Source organism: Pollicipes pollicipes, unplaced genomic scaffold (genome assembly GCF_011947565.3).
Source record: "Pollicipes pollicipes isolate AB1234 unplaced genomic scaffold, Ppol_2.1 Scaffold_4881;HRSCAF=5763_pilon_pilon_pilon, whole genome shotgun sequence".
Taxonomy (NCBI): domain Eukaryota; kingdom Metazoa; phylum Arthropoda; class Thecostraca; order Pollicipedomorpha; family Pollicipedidae; genus Pollicipes; species Pollicipes pollicipes.
The window spans coordinates 55915251-55934838 of NW_023596576.1; the positions used below are offsets into that span (position 1 = coordinate 55915251).

Genomic DNA, 19588 nt, shown 5'->3' on the forward strand with positions numbered 1-19588 from the left:
GACACACTAAGCTATCAACCTGTTAGTCCGGGTTGTCAACACATGCATCGTCGTACCGTACTTCGTGCTCCGGGATATGGAGCAACGCTCATCCACCACCCGAACTCCATCATTCAGATGGTTACAATTGTTTTAAGACCTCAGGCCCTCGCGATTTCGATCTGCAGGCGGCGTCACCGGCCCTGACCGACGTAGACTGATCATGAAGCCTGTGTGATCTCAGTTATCTAGAGCTCTCATCCTTTCCAGACACTGCCGCCAGTTGCCGGAACTTGTCAGTGACACTGCCGGCAGTGCCGGAACCTGTCAGTGACACTGTCACCAGCGTCGAAACTTGTCAGCGACACTGCCGCCAGTGCCGGAACTTGTCCGTGACACTGCCGCCAGTTTCCGGACTCTCCGGTGTGCCCGACAGCACCGAGGGCAGCTCCACCCATCTCATAAGCTATGGTTGAAGCGTGGCCATGCAATACCGCCTCGAGGGTTTTCGTGAAGCGGCGGGCCTTCACAGAGCTTCTAGCCACGGTTGGTAGTTTTGAAGAGTACTATTTAACATTCGCATGGCCGATAATTTACTCCTCGCGTAAGGACTATTCATTAAGCACCATGCGCCATGTCAGGCGAAGCGCCACAACACTTCAGGGATCATATCACAAAAATCGTTCCCTAGCCCTAACCTTTTAATGCATTGTAAAATACAAGAAAGTACGCAGCGGTAAAATGCGACCAGTTGGCACGAAGGAAAGCCTACCTTTCGGAACATATCACATAACGCTCCATTGGCCCGATTGTGCGGTTCAGAACAGCCATCCAATAATAATGGCACCCAATCTGGCAAAAAGGGACATCACCTGGGAAACTCATGTACCCATATACCAGAATAACTAGGTCAGTACATCGAATCCTCTGTGTAGGCGACTGCGACCTTACGACATCTCGCGGCCGTGCAGATGTGGTATTGAGTGATCCACAGTCAAAATGCTGAAGTCAACACTCGAAAGGATTAAGGCAGCATGCCTTTCCAACCTCCACCCCAGGTAAACACTGTCTGCTAAACTAAATGTATTCGAAGCGACAGCAGGCAAAACGAATTTCCAACCGCGTCAAAAAGCCGTGAAGCACCCAACAACCTACTCCAGAGTCGCGGTCGCCACCGCTGCTTTTTTTAGTGAGAGCCAGGACAGAGCAGCTGAGGTCCCCACAGCCCGCAAATAAAAAGGAACCTCGAAATCTGAATCCGAGCCCGACGGGCCACGACGCGCGCCAGAACGCGCGCGCGCGCGCGGCGCCGCCGGGCCGCCACTCGACAAGAACGCAACCCGAGCCAAAGACTGCGCCGGCGCGGCTGGATGTTGGTCGGCTGTCGGCGCCGCCGCCGCGGTGTCGGCCTGCCCTCCTCCGCCGGAGGGGCGCGCCCCGCGCCCCTCTGCCCGCCGGAGCGGCTCGCTCTGGCGCCCCCGCCGGCGCGCTGCGTCGCTCTCGCTCTCTCCACCGCCGGCCGGGCGGGGTGGCGCGCGCCGCAGCGGGCGCCGCTCGGGCCGCCCGCGCGCGCTCTCCGTCTCCGCTGGTTCGGCCGTCCGCCGCCAGGTGGCTGCCGCGTCCTCGGCGCGCGCGCGCGCCGCCGGAGATGGACCTGAGGTCTGTTCCTTGGCCGCGGAAACTCGCTGGCCGGGCCGTGTTCGTGGGCCGCCGATGTTCTCAGTAGGGCTGCGAGGAGACGTCGACACGTCAGCATAGCCCGGCGCGGCCGGACCGGGCCGGGCCGGGCCAAGCCGAACAGAACATGGTCCCCGGTGCGACGAGGCCAATGACGCAGCTCAGTCAGCCGGTCAGGGCTACACACGGCTAAACACGGCCCCGCCGAGCCGATGGCTGGATGGCAAAGCAGCAAGCTATCCAATTCGGTGGCCTTTTCCCTGCTGCCTTCGAACGCTACAGTCCGGATGCTCAATGCATTAGATACACAACCCTGATGAATGAACACGAAAATGCACACAGGCCGTCCCGGCACGGCTCACAAATATTTGACATTTGACATTTGACATGAAAAGGATTCCACATTTGAAGATGTTGAAATAAGCACCAGATATGATGAAATAAACCCACTTATAACTACTAGGATACTTTTAAGTGGAAAAAGATGCTCTAGACAGTATAATTTTCCTGTTTAGTAAATATGTTCCTCAATATATCGTTGTTTGATTATGTCATCTTTCTTTGCACACTGATTGAGAGGCAATTGACGGTCGCCATACTTGGAAATCCTGCTTACGAACGACAGAAAGCAACGACCCGCCCATTATATTTTCATTGACCCTGACCGCCGCATGATCAAAGGAGTGGCAGAATGTGAATGACGTTATTATGGTGTCATGGATGCCTGGGTGACCCTATAATAGTCTCCCCCAAGGAGTCTACACATCTTCGCGGGCGTGTGGCTCAGCAAATAGGAGGGTTCAGGTCTTAAGGACAGGGCTGTGAACTGCACCGAACACTATCCAAGATGCCTATTTCAGTTCAAAACCTCGCACAAAGGTGGAACACCCCCTTTCATCCCAACCGAACCTCGGCGGTGCCTCAACGCCTGGCCGTCCCCTTTCCAAACACGACAGACGACCGACACATTCACAATCGGCTGTTGGTGGGGCCGCCGCCAAGCAATACACAACATCCGGCAGATTACCGCACAGACAGCGGGAAAAACCAGCGCGGTCGAAACAGGAAATAACGCATCGCTTCCAGATAACGACGGAAACTATCAGATGCCAGACTCAGGTAAAGCGGTGAGGACATCCCACAACAACGCAACGCATGGAGCACGGCCACTGAGCCGCCCACCATGCGTTGCGTTATTGCGCCGCCACGTCACACCGTGCAGTGAGCTGCTGGCGCCTCTGAACAGCGCCGACCCCGGCTGTCGGCGGGCCCCACCTGGGAGAATGGCGCGCCCTGAGAGGCGCCCGGCAGAAAGGCGCTGCGGTCGCCCTGGTAGGTGGAGTCCTGCGACAGCAGGCCGTCCGCCTGCGAGTGGAACTCGCCCATGGCGTACGGGTCCTGCGACAGCTCCGGCTGCGACAGGCCCGGCTGCGACAGGCTGAAGCCGCCGCCCGGCTGCGACATCGACTGCAACGACGCCGGCGCGGGGTCAGTGGCCGGCCGGAGACTCCCGCCAACACCGGACCCGCGCAGCGTGTACCGGACGAATCCGCGCCAGGTCACGCTCCGCATGCACGGGACACACCAACTCGCCTATGTTATGCGTGAGCTGTACCCGCCTGTGACATGGTCTGAGTGAGCTGGACCCGCCTGTGATATGGTCCGCGTGAGCTGGACCCGCCTGTGGCATGGTCTGCGTGAGCTGGACCCGCCTGGACATGTTCTGCGTGAGCTGGACCCGCCTGTGGCATGTTCTGCGTGAGCTGGACCCACCTGTGACATGTTCTGCGTGAGCTGGACCCGCCTGTGACATGGTCTGCGTGAGCTGGACCCGCCTGTGGCATGTTCTGCGTGAGCTGGACCCGCCTGTGGCATGTTCTGCGTGAGCTGGACCCACCTGACATGTTCTGCGTGAGCTGGACGCGCCTGTGACATGTTCTGCGTGAGCTGGACCCACCTGTGACATGTTCTGCGTGAGCTGGACGCCGGCCTGCTGGGTGTACGGCTGGGTGCCGTCCTGGCTGTAGCCCTGCTGCGACAGGCCCTGCGAGCCCTGCGAGCCCACCGGGCCGGCGCTGGGGCGGCCGCCGCGGCCCCGGCGCATGCCGCCCCGACCTCGGCCGGCGTCCCGACCTGACGGTAACGTCACACCACACGTCACGCGTCACGCTGTGCACGCGGCTGGCGGCGTCGAAGCCGCGTCAGGTCACAGTCACAGACACAGACACAAACACAGACGAAAAGAAAAGAAAAGAAAACTGCTGAGCGAGGTTCGTTCCATGGACCTCTGAGCTGGAACGGCTGAGCGCGCCGTCACTCCCCCACAGACGGCCGAAGGGCATGACGTCAGTGGCTTCCGCAACCAAAGATCACTGTTCAAATGTGCCACCCAATTTCTATGCATCGTAACGCACTTATGACAACCACCACGCGTTCAGTGAGCATAAAACCTGGCGACTTCAAAACAGACGACCGGCTCCATCGCAAGTCCCGTTAAATCAATATAACCCACCATCCCCCCCCCCCCTGGGGCGCCTCCGCCGGCGGCGCCTGGCACAGCGCGGCCACTCACCCTGCATGCTCTGCTGGTGCTGGTTGAAGAAGCGCGGCGGGATGTGCGACATGTTCATGAACATGCTGACCGGCAGCGACACGTTGAGCGCCGCCTGCGCGTGCTCGGGCGATATGTAGCCCATCGGGTCGTGGGTGCGCGAGAAGTCCACCATACCCATGCCTGGCGGCGGCGCGCGGGATCAGTCGGCGGCCGGCTCGGCCGCGAGACGGGGCCGCCCCACGTGCGCTCGGCACGGGCGGCTGCAACGACAAATCGCCGGCCTTGGCGGTACCGGGCCCCCCCTGTCAACTTCACTGAGTCATTGCCCGGCTGCTACTGTCAGCCTAGGAGTCACTCGCTGTGCCTTCAAATTTGTGATGGAAGGAGCCTATTACTCACTCGCTATGCCTTTATGCCTGTAATGGAAGGCACACATTTAATCGAGGACATGTTACTTCATGATGTGATCAGCCTGATAATCATAGCTTTGCTGTTACGGAACTGTGGACTGGCAGTCTTACAGAAATGGCGTGACGACGAGCGTCTCCAGGACCAATGTGAGGACAGATGAGAGGCGCGGCCGGGAGGCACACATCTGACCGCAACAGTTCCACCAACGCGAAGCAACACACAGGAGAGCTTGGCGCGCACACTCGGCATGAGCTTGGGACAGCCGCGGCCGGTCGTCGGCTGTCCGCCGCGCCGGAAGCTCGGGCGCGGCGGGACATCCGACCACGCGCTCCTGCGACCCCTCGGGCGCCGCGGGACAGCCGACCACTCGCTCCTGCGACCCCTCGGGCGCCGCGGGACAGCCGACCACGCGCTCCTGCGACCCCTCGGGCGCCGCGGGACAGCCGACCACGCGCTCCTGCGACCGCTCGGGCGCCGCGGGACAGCCGACCACGCGCTCCTGCGACCCCTCGGGCGCCGCGGGACAGCCGACCACGCGCTCCTGCGACCCCTCGGGCGCCGCGGGACGGCCGGCCACTCGCTCCTGCGACCCCTCGGGCGTTAAAGACAGCCGACCACTCGCTCCTGCGACCCCTCGGGCGCCGCGGGACAGCCGACCACTCGCTCCTGCGACCCCTCGGGCGCCGCGGGACATCCGACCACGCGCTCCTGCGACCCCTCGGGCGCCGCGGGACAGCCGACCACTCGCTCCTGCGACCCCTCGGGCGCCGCGGGACGGCCGGCCACGCGCTCCTGCGACCCCTCGGGCGGTAAAGACAGCCGACCACTCGCTCCTGCGACCCCTCGGGCGCCGCGGGACATCCGACCACGCGCTCCTGCGACCCCTCGGGCGCCGCGGGACAGCCGACCACTCGCTCCTGCGACCCCTCGGGCGCCGCGGGACGGCCGGCCACGCGCTCCTGCGGCCCCTCGGGCGCCGCGGGACAGCTGGTCACTCGCTCCTGCGACCCCTCGGGCGCCGCGGGACGGCCGGCCACGCGCTTCCTGCGACCCCTCGGGCGGTAAAGACAGCCGACCACTCGCTCCTGCGACCCCTCGGGCGCCGCGGGACGGCCCGACCACGCGCTCCTGCGACCCCTCGGGCGCCGCGGGACAGCCGACCACTCGCTCCTGCGACCCCTCGGGCGCCGCGGGACGGCCGGCCACGCGCTCCTGCGGCCCCTCGGGCGCCGCGGGACAGCTGGTCACTCGCTCCTGCGACCCCTCGGGCGCCGCGGGACGGCCGGCCACGCGCTCCTGCGGCCCCTCGGGCGGTAAAGACAGCCGACCACTCGCTCCTGCGACCCCTCGGGCGCCGCGGGACGGCCGACCACGCGCTCCTGCGACCCCTCGGGCGCCGCGGGACAGCTGGTCACTCGCTCCTGCGACCCCTCGGGCGCCGCGGGACAGCCGACCACTCGCTCCTGCGACCCCTCGGGCGCCGCGGGACAGCTGGTCACTCGCTCCTGCGGCCCCTCGGGCGTTAAAGACAGCCGACCACTCGCTCCTGCGACCCCTCGGGCGCCGCGGGACGGCCGGCCACGCGTTCCTGCGACCCCTCGGGCGCCGCGGGACATCCGACCACGCGCTCCTGCGACCCCTCGGGCGCCGCGGGACAGCCGACCACTCGCTCCTGCGACCCCTCGGGCGCCGCGGGACGGCCGGCCACGCGCTCCTGCGACCCCTCGGGCGGTAAAGACAGCCGACCACTCGCTCCTGCGACCCCTCGGGCGCCGCGGGACATCCGACCACGCGCTCCTGCGACCCCTCGGGCGCCGCGGGACAGCCGACCACTCGCTCCTGCGACCCCTCGGGCGCCGCGGGACGGCCGGCCACGCGCTCCTGCGGCCCCTCGGGCGCCGCGGGACAGCTGGTCACTCGCTCCTGCGACCCCTCGGGCGCCGCGGGACGGCCGGCCACGCGCTCCTGCGACCCCTCGGGCGGTAAAGACAGCCGACCACTCGCTCCTGCGACCCCTCGGGCGCCGCGGGACGGCCGACCACGCGCTCCTGCGACCCCTCGGGCGCCGCGGGACAGCCGACCACTCGCTCCTGCGACCCCTCGGGCGCCGCGGGACGGCCGGCCACGCGCTCCTGCGGCCCCTCGGGCGCCGCGGGACGGCCGGCCACGCGCTCCTGCGGCCCCTCGGGCGCCGCGGGACAGCTGGTCACTCGCTCCTGCGACCCCTCGGGCGCCGCGGGACGGCCGGCCACGCGCTCCTGCGGCCCCTCGGGCGGTAAAGACAGCCGACCACTCGCTCCTGCGACCCCTCGGGCGCCGCGGGACGGCCGACCACGCGCTCCTGCGACCCCTCGGGCGCCGCGGGACAGCTGGTCACTCGCTCCTGCGACCCCTCGGGCGCCGCGGGACAGCCGACCACTCGCTCCTGCGACCCCTCGGGCGCCGCGGGACGACCGGCCACGCGCTCCTGCGGCCCCTCGGGCGCCGCAGGACATCCCACCACGCGCCCCTGCCAACCCTCGTGTGCTGCGTGGGTTGTCGACAACGCGCACCAGACGCCATGCCACCACGATCAGTAATCAGACCATCAAATCAGTCACCCTGATTCGCGCGACGCCGGTGTCACTCCAATCGCAATGTACCGTGCACTTCACGAAACGGGAGCCAAAGCGTGCGAACCGTTCCGTTTTCCCCGTATGACCAGTGGCCGTCACGGACGGCGACACCGCCAGCCACGGTCGTTGGCCGACGCGCCCTGATACGTCTGGGCGCGGCGAGTGTCCAGCTGGTCAGACACACGTGCGGCAGAGGCATCAGGAGTACATCGTACTGGACATAAATCAGACATGCGATTGGACCCCTCCCCCACAAAATCCAACGACGCTATAAACAATGAACCCAATTTGATCCTGGATCTACGCCTTTGGGATCTAGGCTCGTCATGATCCCACGATCCCACGCATGTGATATTATGCGTGTCATATCAGGCATGTGCGTGTTCTTCATGCGAGCGGTACCGTCGTCACCAAACTGCTGACATGTAACACAGTTGAACGCGCAATGCTCCCAATGAGCCCGAATGAGACATCACGACTCCACAAGAAGTCAACACACGAATCACCGGCGCCTCCCGAGCCAGGCGGCCCCTGAGCCCACACTGACCAGCCCGGCAATGACCTGGGCTCTGACGTCTCCCTGGCGGGGCCGCACGCCGCCGCCGAGCACGCCACCCACCTCGGCCCATGTAGGGGTTGGCCATGCCGTTCATCTGGCCGCTGCGGTCGTACATGCTGCCGGGCACCATGGCCTGGCGAGCGTCGTAGGTGGTCGTGCGCATGAAGTGCTGGCCCGGGTTGATGGTGTTCACCAGCGTGCGCGGCTTGGTGAACTGCAGCACCGGGCGGCCGTCAACGGAGGTGCACCGTCTCAGCCACAGGCCGGCGCGAATCGGTCAATTCCGGCGTAGCTCGCGCCGCACGCGGGTCAAGGTCTTTCTGGACCCGTGTGGAGACGGGTCCAGAACTCCGAACGGGTACGTAACTCTGAACGGGTACGTAACTCTAAACGGGTACGTAGCTCTGAACGGGTACGTAGCCCTGAACGAGTACGTAGCTCTGAGCGGGTACGTAACTCTGAACCGGTACGTAGCTCTGAACGGGTACGTAACTCTGAACTGGTAAGTAGCTCTGGACGGGTACGTCACTCTGAATGGGTGCGTAACTCTGAAGCATATGTGAAGTGCGGCGCTATACCCGTCAGAGAACGCGCGCGTGTTAACCGCCCTGAGGTGTACTTCACCAGCCGCACTGCCTGGTCAGGCGTCAAGGCTTTGTGGGCTCCTGATCCTGCTCCTAGAGTCCACCCACCTGGATCATGGATTCCTTGAAGCTGTTGAGCGTGCCCTCCACCAGCACCTTCTGCTCCTTGTAGAAGGTCAACAGGTGGTTCCACAGCGGCTGCTTGGAGAGCACCTTCGGGTTGCCGATGATAATGATGCCGAACCTGAGAAAAGATTCGCGACGTGCGATGGCTTTCGTCGTAACGGCCCACATGACGAGGGCATTTCCGTGTCATCGGTATCAATCTCACTGCAGCAAATAGCTACCTTGGTCAGAGAATGCTGAGCACATATTTCGCCACACCTGACAGCTTACGCAAATACAGCCAGCGGTCCTGTAGTCGAATAGGAGCTCCGGCACGGGGCTGCGCAAGTCTCCCCCCCCCCCCCCCCGTGCCACAGCGGCGTCCTGTCACCGTACGCTGACCAGGGTCACTGGCATGACGCGTGTCAGCGCCGTACTCATACGCCGCCCCCTTAACAACGTCACCGAACTGCCTCGTGTCAGGGTCACGTTCACGTGGCCGCCGCTTACAGCGGGGTCACTGACCTGGCACGTGTCAGGGCCACGTTCAGGCGGCGCGGGTCGTTCAGGAAGCCGATGCCCTGGTGCTCGTTGGAGCGCACGCACGACATGATGATTACGTCCTTCTCGCGACCCTAAAACGACACGCAGCTGTTACCACGGCGTGCGTTTGTTCGCACAGCTTCAAATCCACGCTCAGAACGGGGTAGAGATCTGGACTTCTGCATGTAGCCAATCCTGAACAAACACGGCAAAACACGCCGGTGAGAACAAAACGCTACCTCCGTGTTGTCACTGTCACGGCGCTAACCCCTGCTGTCGAACACTGGTCTAGTGGACGGGCAGCCGTCAGACACAGCTCCCAGCCCGTTATGCCGGCCCTCACCAGACGAGCCCGACGTGGCATCAAGCCCACACAGGTGACATGATGGAACCAAATAACACACCGCCAATCCTGAGGTCGAGAACCGCCGCCTTCGGCTGAGACGCGAAGCACGTCGGCAGATTATGTCACTGCACATGCACCACAAAGCGGAACAGGCAGGAATCGCGCTACAGGCTGACTCCTGTTCTATCACATGTGGGACTATGGTAATATCCGCAGAAAACGCTAAGGAATTGCTGAATTGCTGACACATCTTGTCATAACGATAAAATTGTAGCATTCACAAGCATACAGTCTGACAAACTAAGTGACAGCATTTCATACCATTCCCACCAGATTGCGTCCAGCCAAACGCCTGCAGGCCCGGCCCCAGCAGCGCTCCCGCCAGCCGGCCGCGTCCGCGTGCTCACCTGGAAGGCGTCCACGCTGGCCACCTCCACCTCCTGGTACAGCTTGGCATGCAGCGAGCCCTGGTACTGCATGTTGGTGACCAGGTAGCTGCGCTGTCCCTCGTACGGCGTGATGACGCCGATCTGCTCCGGCTTGAGGCCGGCCTTCAGGAAGCGCGTCACCACCTTCTCGACGTTGGCCGCCTCGGTGCGGTTCAGGTAAGAGGTGCCCGAGCCGGCGATCTCCTCCTGGCCCGACGTCACGAAGAAGAACATGGGCGTGTCCGGCTGCGGCCACGGGAAGTCCACCGCCTTCAGCTTCCGCTCGTCTGCCGGCGGGGGCGCAGAGCGGGGTCACGGCCAGCCGGACGTGTGGACGAGGTGTGTCGCACGAGGCAGACCGGTCTCACGTCGCCGGCCGTGTCAGTGGCGCCGAGGGTGGGGACCTCCCGGACCTCTCCGCCGGCCGGTGGAGAGATCTGGCTTGTACGCGCGGCCGGCGTGTCTCAGCACGGTGTGCGGCACAATCGTCGCTTGCGAGCTACTCCAGCGACGTACACGCAACCAGCGGTGTCAGAACCGCACAAATAACATACCTCGCCTTTATGCTGTTGGATCGACTCGACTCCAAGGGTACCTCGGTGGCGTCCTCTTACGGGAAGTGAGAGCTGCATTTATACTGATCTGACGTCACTTGATGCGGTACCGATGTCATTGCGCGTGTCGGCGAGTAACCAACGAAGCGCGACGTCACAGGAACGCGTCAGACCAGCACCCACAGACTAATCGGTCCCCTCCGCGTGGCCCACGCATAGAGAACGCACAGCCCACCAGCCAGCTTCTCCACCGATAGATGACTCCCGCGGCGCCTCCCCCGCTCCCGGGTGGAGCCAGCCGGTGCCCGCCAGCCGCCACCGCCGCCGGGACACCCGGCCCGGACCCGGCACTGCCCCGTCCCTGGCCCAGCCCGGCCCCACGTCACCCACCGGGCACGACGCCGTTCTGCAGGCTGCCCTCGTAGAAGAAGTCGGAGGGGAAGCGGCTGAGCGCCGGGTGCATACGGTACTGCACCTCCAGGCGGAACGGCCGGATGCCCAGCACCACCAGACGCTCGAACAGCGACTGCGAGAGGCCGGCGCGCGCCGCCTGCTTACACATCACCACCGGCCCCAGCTGGCAGTGGTCTCCCACCAGGATCAGCTGCCGGGAGCCAGACAGACTCACGTCAGGAGCGGGACACACGCATCAGAACCATGACATACACATCAGGAGCGCGACTCAAGCCAACAGCATGCCATACATGCCAGGAGCGGACCACACACGTCAGGCATCGGTTCGGGGCCCGTGACGGGACCGGCCAGTCAGCTGCACGGTCTCCAGAGCGGCGAACCACCCGCACCACAGCCGGGCTTGACGGAGCCCGCACGGCCGCACACTGCATCACTTGGCAGCCCCACATAACGGTCCGGCCATACCGGTTCTATGCAGTATTTCCCCCAGCCTTGGGAGTGACCGCGGCCACGTCTCGCGTGCGACCCACCCACCCACACACGCACACGCGCAAGCGCACGCACACACACACACACACACACACACACATACACACACGCATACACATACACACACGCATACACATACACACGCACGCACGCACGCACGCACGCACGCACGCACGCACGCACGCACGCACGCACGCACGCACGCACGCACGCACGCACGCACGCACGCACGCACGCACGCACGCGCACACACACACACACACACACACACACACACACACACACACACACACACACACACACACACACACACACACACACACACACAAACTCGGCAGCTTCCCCGCACCATCCGCGCTGCTTCTGCCACCTGTCGCCGGCGCCGACCCCGCCGCTAAAGCCCGCCCCGTCACCATCGGCCTCCCCGGGCTCCGGCGGCGGCCCGGCCAACCGAGGCGACGCGCCGGCTGACCTGTTTGGCGCCCAGCACCACCGGCACCATGCACTCGGGCTCCGTGGCCTGCATGCTCTCGTCGATGAGGATGGACTGGAAGCGGAGTCGAGCGAGCCGCGGGTCGCCGGCGCCCACGCACGTGCAGCAGATCACGTCGGCCGCCTCCAGCAGCTCCTGCCGGCCGGCACAGGCGCAGGTCAGGTCAGCGGTCCGACCTATGCCCGCTGTTGGCCACGGAGAGACCCTGTCTCGTCTCTACACGACATCCGCAGTCGCGTCACGGAGGCCTCTTGCGCCATGTTTTCAGCAGCTGATAACATCCAAAACGAGGTTGCGATTATGCTCCTTGCATTATTTCCCTACATGAAAATCGTACCGGAATATGAATATCCTAAGGTCTCGACTCGGAGCACGTATAGACACTTTGTCCAGAGGTGGCGCGCACCTTTTCGGCCGTCTTCTTGAGGATGCGGAAGCGCTTCTCGTCGGCGGCGGACAGCTCGCCAGCCTCGTCCATCAGCTGCTGCAGCTTCAGCAGCTCACCAGAGCTGAAGCAGAACGGCCGGGTGATGGGGCGGATCGGTTCTGGGCGGCGGCAATGGAAGCGTGCGGCGCGAGTCGATCGGGCGGTCGTAGCACACGCACGAGATCATTATCCCAATACACAATAACCACAATTAGCACGACGCGCATTGGCTATGCTGTTGTAGAACCTGACCTGCATTGTAGACATCTTCCCATAAACTCCTCGATAAACCACTTCATCAACCAATGTGCAACACAATTATTCTTCCCGAACTCACCAAACGTCCTCGCATGCCTGCATTACCATTCACGCTGACAGCGATGGGACTCTGGTTGTGGCAGCACTGGCACATCCAGACTACTGAGGGAGGGAAGGTCCTGCGGCGACCGGCTCTGTGACCCGCCGCGCGCACGACCGACCGCATGAGCCGGACTGACCTGGGCAGGTTGCGGACCTGGATGTGCAGCGCCAGGTACGACACAGGACTGTCGATGGCCTCGCGCGACTTGGCGCACACGCGCACCACCTTGAGCCCCGTCTGGTGGATCTTCTCCGTCAGCTGGTCCACGGCGATGTTGGACGGCGCGCACACCTGCCGGCGCGCAGCACGCCGCGGTCAGCGGCGACGAAACGGGCGGCGATCCTTTTGTCAGCAGCGCGACTGCCGATTCGTTGGCAGGCCGGTGCGCAGAACACACAGAGCTGACACAACGTCCGATACACCTCAGGCTCAGCTGGCTCAGCTGATCCAAAACATGACAGGGTACGTCAGGGTGACACGGCGTTTCAACAGACGGCGGTTACTACCGTGACACCCATGCGGGTAGCCTGAAGATACGCGCACCTTATCACGAACAGGACAGATATCTAGACTGCACCGCGGACCAAACTGCGTCGGAGGAGCCCGAGAAAGGGCGCGCCGCCACGGCGGCGGCCGGCACGCACCAGCACGCTGCCGTGGGTCTGCTTGACCAGGTGGTACACGATGGTGGCCGAGGTGACCGTCTTGCCGGTGCCGGGCGGGCCCTGGATCAGTGACAGTGGACGCTGAAGGGCCGACTTGACGGCGAACACCTGCCGGGCGGCGACACAGTGGTAACGTCAGAGTCAGGCCAACACCTGTCGGCCGGCGGCGCAGACGTCAGGTCAGTGGTCGGCGACACAGCAGCCAGGTCAGGGTCGGGCCAACACCTGTCGGCCGGCCACACAGCCGTCAGGTCAGGGGTCGGCGACACAGCAGCCAGGTCAGGGGTCGGCGACACAGCAGCCAGGTCAGGGTCAGGCCAACACCTGTCGGCCGGCGACACAGCCGTCAGGTCAGGATCAGGCACGGTCACCGAGACACACGAACAGCTGGCGTGGCGACAGACCCCCCCCCCCCCCCCCTCCTTCCCACCCCCGCCACACCACACTCGAGCGACGGCCATGTGTGAGGCAGTGTCGCGGCGACAGACGCCGGGCTGGTGCGATGACGGTCCCAGCGTACATCCGCTGCCCTCTGTGGTCCGGTGCTCCCGGCCCCACTGGCTCGCCGAGGCTCAAACGATCGTCTCAAAGATGGCACGACAGAACGCGCTCGCTCTCCATCGACGCGCGGTGCCCACATCCACGCGGCGCGCCGTCAAACAGGATCTGAAGGTTCCCACTTCGCTTCAAAAAAGGCGCCACCATTGCGACGAAACAGGTCTGATGTAAGTGGAAATCGATGCAAAGCCATGACACACGGCAAGCAGATTTAACCACGTACGAATTATGCAACAGTGCAAACTCCGGACTGGACGGCGACCTGGAATCGATGCGCTACAACAGGATCCGAACTATTTCAGCTTGACATGGACCCATCCGCCCTCAGCTGCGCCCGTGTGGGGTTGATTTCGCCAGACACGGTTCGGGGTCAAAACCAGCTAGACCTGCCATCATGGCTGCAACCTGGAATCAGCTGGCGCCAACAGGTTCCCACGTGGGCTCAACTGACACCAACAGCTTTAACCTGGAGCCAGCTGGCCGTCATACGGTTCTGAGCTGACCCCAGTCGATCTGAGCGCGGCACTAACCTGGGACCGGTTCAGCTCGGGCAGGTTGGGCGCCGAGAAGTGTTTGGGCAGGTGGCAGCGGAAGAGGACCTCGTCGATCTCGTGGCCCAACAGCCGGTGGTAGATGTAAGACGACACCGACTGGTCGTCCACGGCGAACTTCTTCAGCGCCGCCTGCATTCTGTGGCACAGAGGGTGACGCGGCTGTCGGCCACTCCTGCATGGCGGCTTACAGTCGGCCAGCGCCGGGGTTCAAACGCGGTCACTCGTCCCCAGACGCATACCGGCAGCCCTGATGTTGAGTGTAACACTGGCCTCGTGCTGCAAGCTGCTGTTGCGACAGTACGAAATCACGAAGAAAATATATCAGACCTGGGAACAGCCAAGTTAACAACAATCCGTCGTGATACGCTGCGTGTGGATACTCGGTTTGGACACGTTCGCGGTCACCACAGGGCGGATGGCGACTAAGGACGGTCGGTAGCGGACCCCACGCACAGGGACGCACGGGGAGCGGACCCCACACGCAGGGACGCATGGGGAGCGTAGCCCGCGCACAGGGACGCACAGGGAGCTAACCCTGCGCACAGGGACGTCCAGGGGGCGGACCCCACGCACAGGGACGCACAGGGGGCGGACCCCACGCACAGGGACGTCCAGGGGCGGACCCCACGCACAGGGATGCACAGGGAGCGGATCCGACGCGGGAGGACGCACAGGGGCCGCGGCTCACCTGTCGAACGAGGTGGACTTCCAGACGAAGTCGACCACGAAGTTGTGTGTGCACTCCAGCGGGATGCCCGAGTTGTTCTTGAGCTCGATGCCGACCTCGTCGCCGTGGTTGTCGGACACCTTGATGACGTGGCCGACGCCCGACCAGGGCTTGTGCATCTCCCCCAGGTAGCGGATGCGCAGCTCGTCGCCATGCATCAGACGCATGTCTGCCGTCACGGACGCGCCGTCGGCCACGGGTCAAGGCGCGCAGCGCCGCACGCGCAGCGCAGCACGCGGCGCCAGCACTCGTGCCACCGCATGAGTCAGTTGGACGATAAGGCAACATGTACAGGTACACATGGACGATAAGGTGTATGGATATTTATGGACGATAGTGTACCAGTAATCCACTTGTGTTTCAGAGTTTAATGTCAGATGAAAAGCCCACAAGTTTTTCATAACTGTCACGTGTGCTACAGTGACTGACAAGAGAAGCATATTGTTTAAATCGAAAGGCAGTGTTTATCTGTATCCTGCCAAAAAATACAAAAGCCCCACAAAGCTGGAATACAAAAAGACTGATGCAACCGCGCTAAATTTAGTGGTTGCTGCATGCACTGTATCTCTCAAAGCACAATAAAAATTGTGGCGTGTCCTGGGAGCAACAAGAGTGCTCCCAATCCCCAATTTGGCCAGGGCAGAGCCACTGACCTCCATCAGTCTTGGCCATGCTGAAGTAGGCGATGGTCTTCTTGTTGAGCCCCTGGTCCCAGCGCACCTCGATGTTATCCTGCGTCTGCGACTCCTTCAGCTTCTTGTCATAGTCTGCCTCCAGCTTCACCAGTGGGCCAAAGATGTTCTGGTACTGGTAGCCGTCCTCGTATCTGCAGTACGTTGGCGGAGGGTTCACAGCCCTGTACACACATGTTGACTGACGTTCATTCAACATCAGACAAAAATTATTAGAAACTCTTGTCTGCAATGGTGTACATCAAACTGGGTATGATCATAAAGAGAGGCTTATTCCAACGGCATCTCGCTCCACAGATCATATGCATGCTCTCAAATCAACATGGAGGTTTTTCGTTGACATGATGTGCTTTCGGACCGATCTATGAACTATCAGCTTGTATGACTTAGTGATACCTGAGCAGAACTTGGTTGGGATCCTCGTCCACACCCGGCTTCTCCAAGTCCTGGAAGGTGGCGTCCACATTGTCCTTCCACAGCTCCTCCAGCTTGTTGATCTGCTGGGCGGAGATCTGGCGGGCGCGCAGCTGCTCCTGCTCCGAAGGCACCTTCACAAGCCACGAGAGGAAGCTCCGGTCCAGGATCAGTGGCTTCCACTGTTCCGGATCCCTGTGACAGGCGAAGCGGTCACCGCAATGCAGCTAATCGCTCCATGCCAAGTGGCTTATCATACACTCTCGATGTATGTCAGAAATTACGAGGCCCACGAATGGGTAACGCAGCCAGGCAGTTGTGAAACACGAAGTACGTAGCGAGTCTCAGCTAAGCCAATAAGACAAAGCCAATATGCTTCGAGTTCGCGTGAGCCCATGCAAACCAGTCAGCGACATCCGGTACCACCAGTGGAAGTCATCCGATTATCGGCAGTTTTCGGATGAGGTGACTTTGGAGGGCTGAAAGACCCATCAGCCACAAGTGCAAGGGCCACTGGCGCGAGCTCGCCGCCGCTGGACCGCTTCCGTGGCCTGATGGCACACGAAGGTTCAGTTACCATCGCCAGGCCCCGCTCAGCGCTAGACAAGACGATATCTGTGGCCAGCCTCCAGCCCACAGCCTGCTGGCCCTGCGCCGCGCAGTGACCGACGGCAGCAGCGGCGGTCCGACCCACCAGTTGACGTCGCGCAGAGCCGTCTGTGCGGCGCACGGCTGCCGACACAGCAGCACCACCACCGAATTGGCCTTGGCCGGGATGAAGCCCATCACGAACACGTTCCGCACGCCGCACGAGTAGCACTCGAGCACCGTCTCGCCCAGTGGGCCGTTTCTGTGCAGGGTCACCTCCTGCGGACGGACAGACGGATGGACGGACGGACGGTCAGGCGCCGGCGCAGGGGAGGCACTGGCCCCTCGGGCAGGCTTCTTCAGTTGGGGCATCACTGGACGCGGGCTACGCGCCGGGCGACCGGTGAATTATGCTTCTTTTGGACACAAGAGCCAAAAGCATAGACTGTGCACTTAGCCTGACTGAACATGTCAAACGGCCACTAGAGCAATAATTACAAAACAGCAAACACTGACCTCGTGGCACAAGCTCATCGATCACGGTCACGCCACACACGGATCGGAAATCCGCCCAGTTGACCACAATAATTCATACACAAACGGGAACGACGCAAGTGAAATACCGGTCTGGTGCTGATGGCAAACACATGTCAAACGCCATCGCCAGCTAAGCATTGCCAGCACAGCCATCGGCGGGAGGCGCCCCGACCCCGACGCATCTCACCCCGCGCAGCAGCGAGCGCGCGCCGCCGGCCGTTCGGAGTCTCACCTTGTGCTTGGCCCGCACCAGATGGTTGACGATGTGCGAGCCGGACGTGTTGCCGCGGCCGTTGCAGAACCAGCGTTTGCAGATGTTGCACATGACCACGCAGCCGGGGTCGTGGATGCCGCAGTACTTGCACGCGTGCGCCGGCAGCTCCTGTGCGACGACGAGCGGAGCGGTCACGACAGACCAATTTAGGGAACGACTTACAAACCAGCGATAACCGAAGCTAGCGCTCTCAAAACTCAACGCGAATACGTACCATCACCCACGGGTAATGACCAAATGCTACACTTTATCAAACTGTTGCTGATAAGGATATCTGTATTTTTATCGTCGCTGATTAGGATTATCTGTACTCCTAGGTATCCGAAGAGAGCATTCACGCCGGTACGCACAAACGCACGCACGCACGCAAACACGCATCCACACCCACACCTGTGTGCACATGCACTCACATGTGCGTGTGTCATGGGCTATAGACCGCTAAGACTGGCATACTAACCATCATCTAATGAAATGGTAACAGGCACCCGGCTAATCTTGACCTTTCTCCCCATAAAATAAAACAGACCTTGATGTCAAAAACAGTACTCTAACAGTAGCTCTGGCAAAATCATCACATGTCTGCACTCTAACTTTGATTTGTTTCCTCACCTGCCTGTTTTGCATGTGGTGGAAAGTCATTAAAAAACACCACCCTCCAGTTGACCTCAGCTTAGAGCTCTGCCTACCAATCACTGTAAACTGTGCTTTGCAATCTCCCTGTCTTTCTCTCCCAAATGCACTACATGGAAAAGTCAGCACCACATCTGATAGCACAGTCCAGACAGTTCACCCATAGTTCTGGAAATTCAGACAAGTGGGAGGGAGCATTTACCACAAAAAGCAGCTTGCTGCTGCACAGCTACAACAGCTGATGAGTGAAATATGACTGTCATTCAGTGGTAACTGGCTTTCACAAACAGTACAAACAGATGCATACATGTACATGATAGATGATAACTGTCAACTAAAGCCCAATGACAATCTTGAAGACCCTGAGCTCATGCTGCCCTTGCCCAAGCTAAAGCCAACCTTAAATTGTGAAAACCATCTTCATCTTCCTTCTTCAAACTGGAGCTCTCCAAGCTGTGATGTCACTTGACTGATGTCTCCATTCAGGCTTTGGCCATTCAACTGCAAACGTCACAATAATAAAGAATATATGTGACAACACCCCTGAGATGCATCACCAATGCAGGGCATGGCTCAGAACTTGCAGAACACTGATATTTAAGAATCTGTCATTACTAATCCAGTTGCGAAGACTTAATCTTAACTGCATATGTTAAGTTTATCAAGCATTAGTAGAAACAAAAGGATAGCACAACTGAATGAAGACATGCCAAATTTTGCCTTTCTTGCATTAAGCCTTGAGGTTTTGCATTTAAATTAGACAGGACATACAATGCAGCACTTACATATCTCTGATAAGCTTTTGTTGACAGCAAAAAATGTAGCAAACCCATTTGGGCATTGGAATAACATGGATTATCTTTTCCTTAGGTAGGCATTTGTTAGAGTCACACACATACAAGCCTGTCCACATAAATGAGAGAGTGGGGATTATTTAGATTTTTATCAACTTCTGTCTTGAAGGGATCCTCAGACACAATTTTATGCCACTGCATATATGGCCCTAAAAAGGTGTGATTGTGTGTTTTAAGGGCGCGTCGGCATCAGGGCCATTTTGCACCCTAAAAAGGTTTTAAGGAATGCATGGAACTGGTTCCTTGAACTCCAGTTGTAGCATGCATAACATATTGGCATGTGTTACTAACCATTACATGTAAAAACTGCCAGCTTCACATGAAAGGTGCATTAAATTTCTATGGCAACCAAATTTTGGATTTTGTTGCAAACATTGTTTTTGATGTCTCCTCCACATAAGTTTCCCAAAGGTACCATGCAAACAACTTCCAATGAAGTGGTTGATCACCAAAAAAACTGGAACACACATGACATGCCATGGTGCCATTGCTAGAAGATTCTCCAGGCATCTGCATTATGTGCCACAGCTAAGTGATTTTGGGAGCAGCGGTAGCT

At 60.8% G+C, this 19588-nt stretch overlaps 1 protein-coding gene across 1 annotated transcript; it reads right to left on the minus strand.

Annotated features, from left to right (window-relative positions):
* Positions 1-1528: 1528 nt before the first annotated feature.
* On the minus strand, positions 1529-18172 carry LOC119100622 (regulator of nonsense transcripts 1). The gene is made up of 20 exons (XM_037223700.1): positions 18158-18172; positions 17507-17656; positions 16844-17016; positions 16132-16344; positions 15697-15869; positions 15005-15212; positions 14293-14452; positions 13184-13312; positions 12676-12830; positions 12158-12260; positions 11731-11886; positions 10746-10959; positions 9781-10088; positions 9010-9119; positions 8488-8623; positions 7856-8009; positions 4229-4390; positions 3614-3789; positions 2932-3123; positions 1529-1707 (listed from the first exon to the last, which is right to left on the minus strand). The coding sequence occupies exons 1-20, from the start codon at positions 18170-18172 to the stop codon at positions 1699-1701; spliced, it is 3096 nt and encodes a 1031-aa protein (XP_037079595.1). The 3' UTR covers positions 1529-1698.
* Between the last annotated feature and the right edge of the window lie 1416 nt (positions 18173-19588).

Coding starts and splice junctions, on each gene's coding strand:
- LOC119100622 (XM_037223700.1), bottom strand. Junction 15,213..15,696: donor CATGGCCAAGACTGATGGAG/GTCAGTGGCTCT, acceptor CCGTGACGGCAG/ACATGCGTCTGATGCATGGC. Junction 8,010..8,487: donor TCAAGGAATCCATGATCCAG/GTGGGTGGACTC, acceptor CCGGTGCTGCAG/TTCACCAAGCCGCGCACGCT.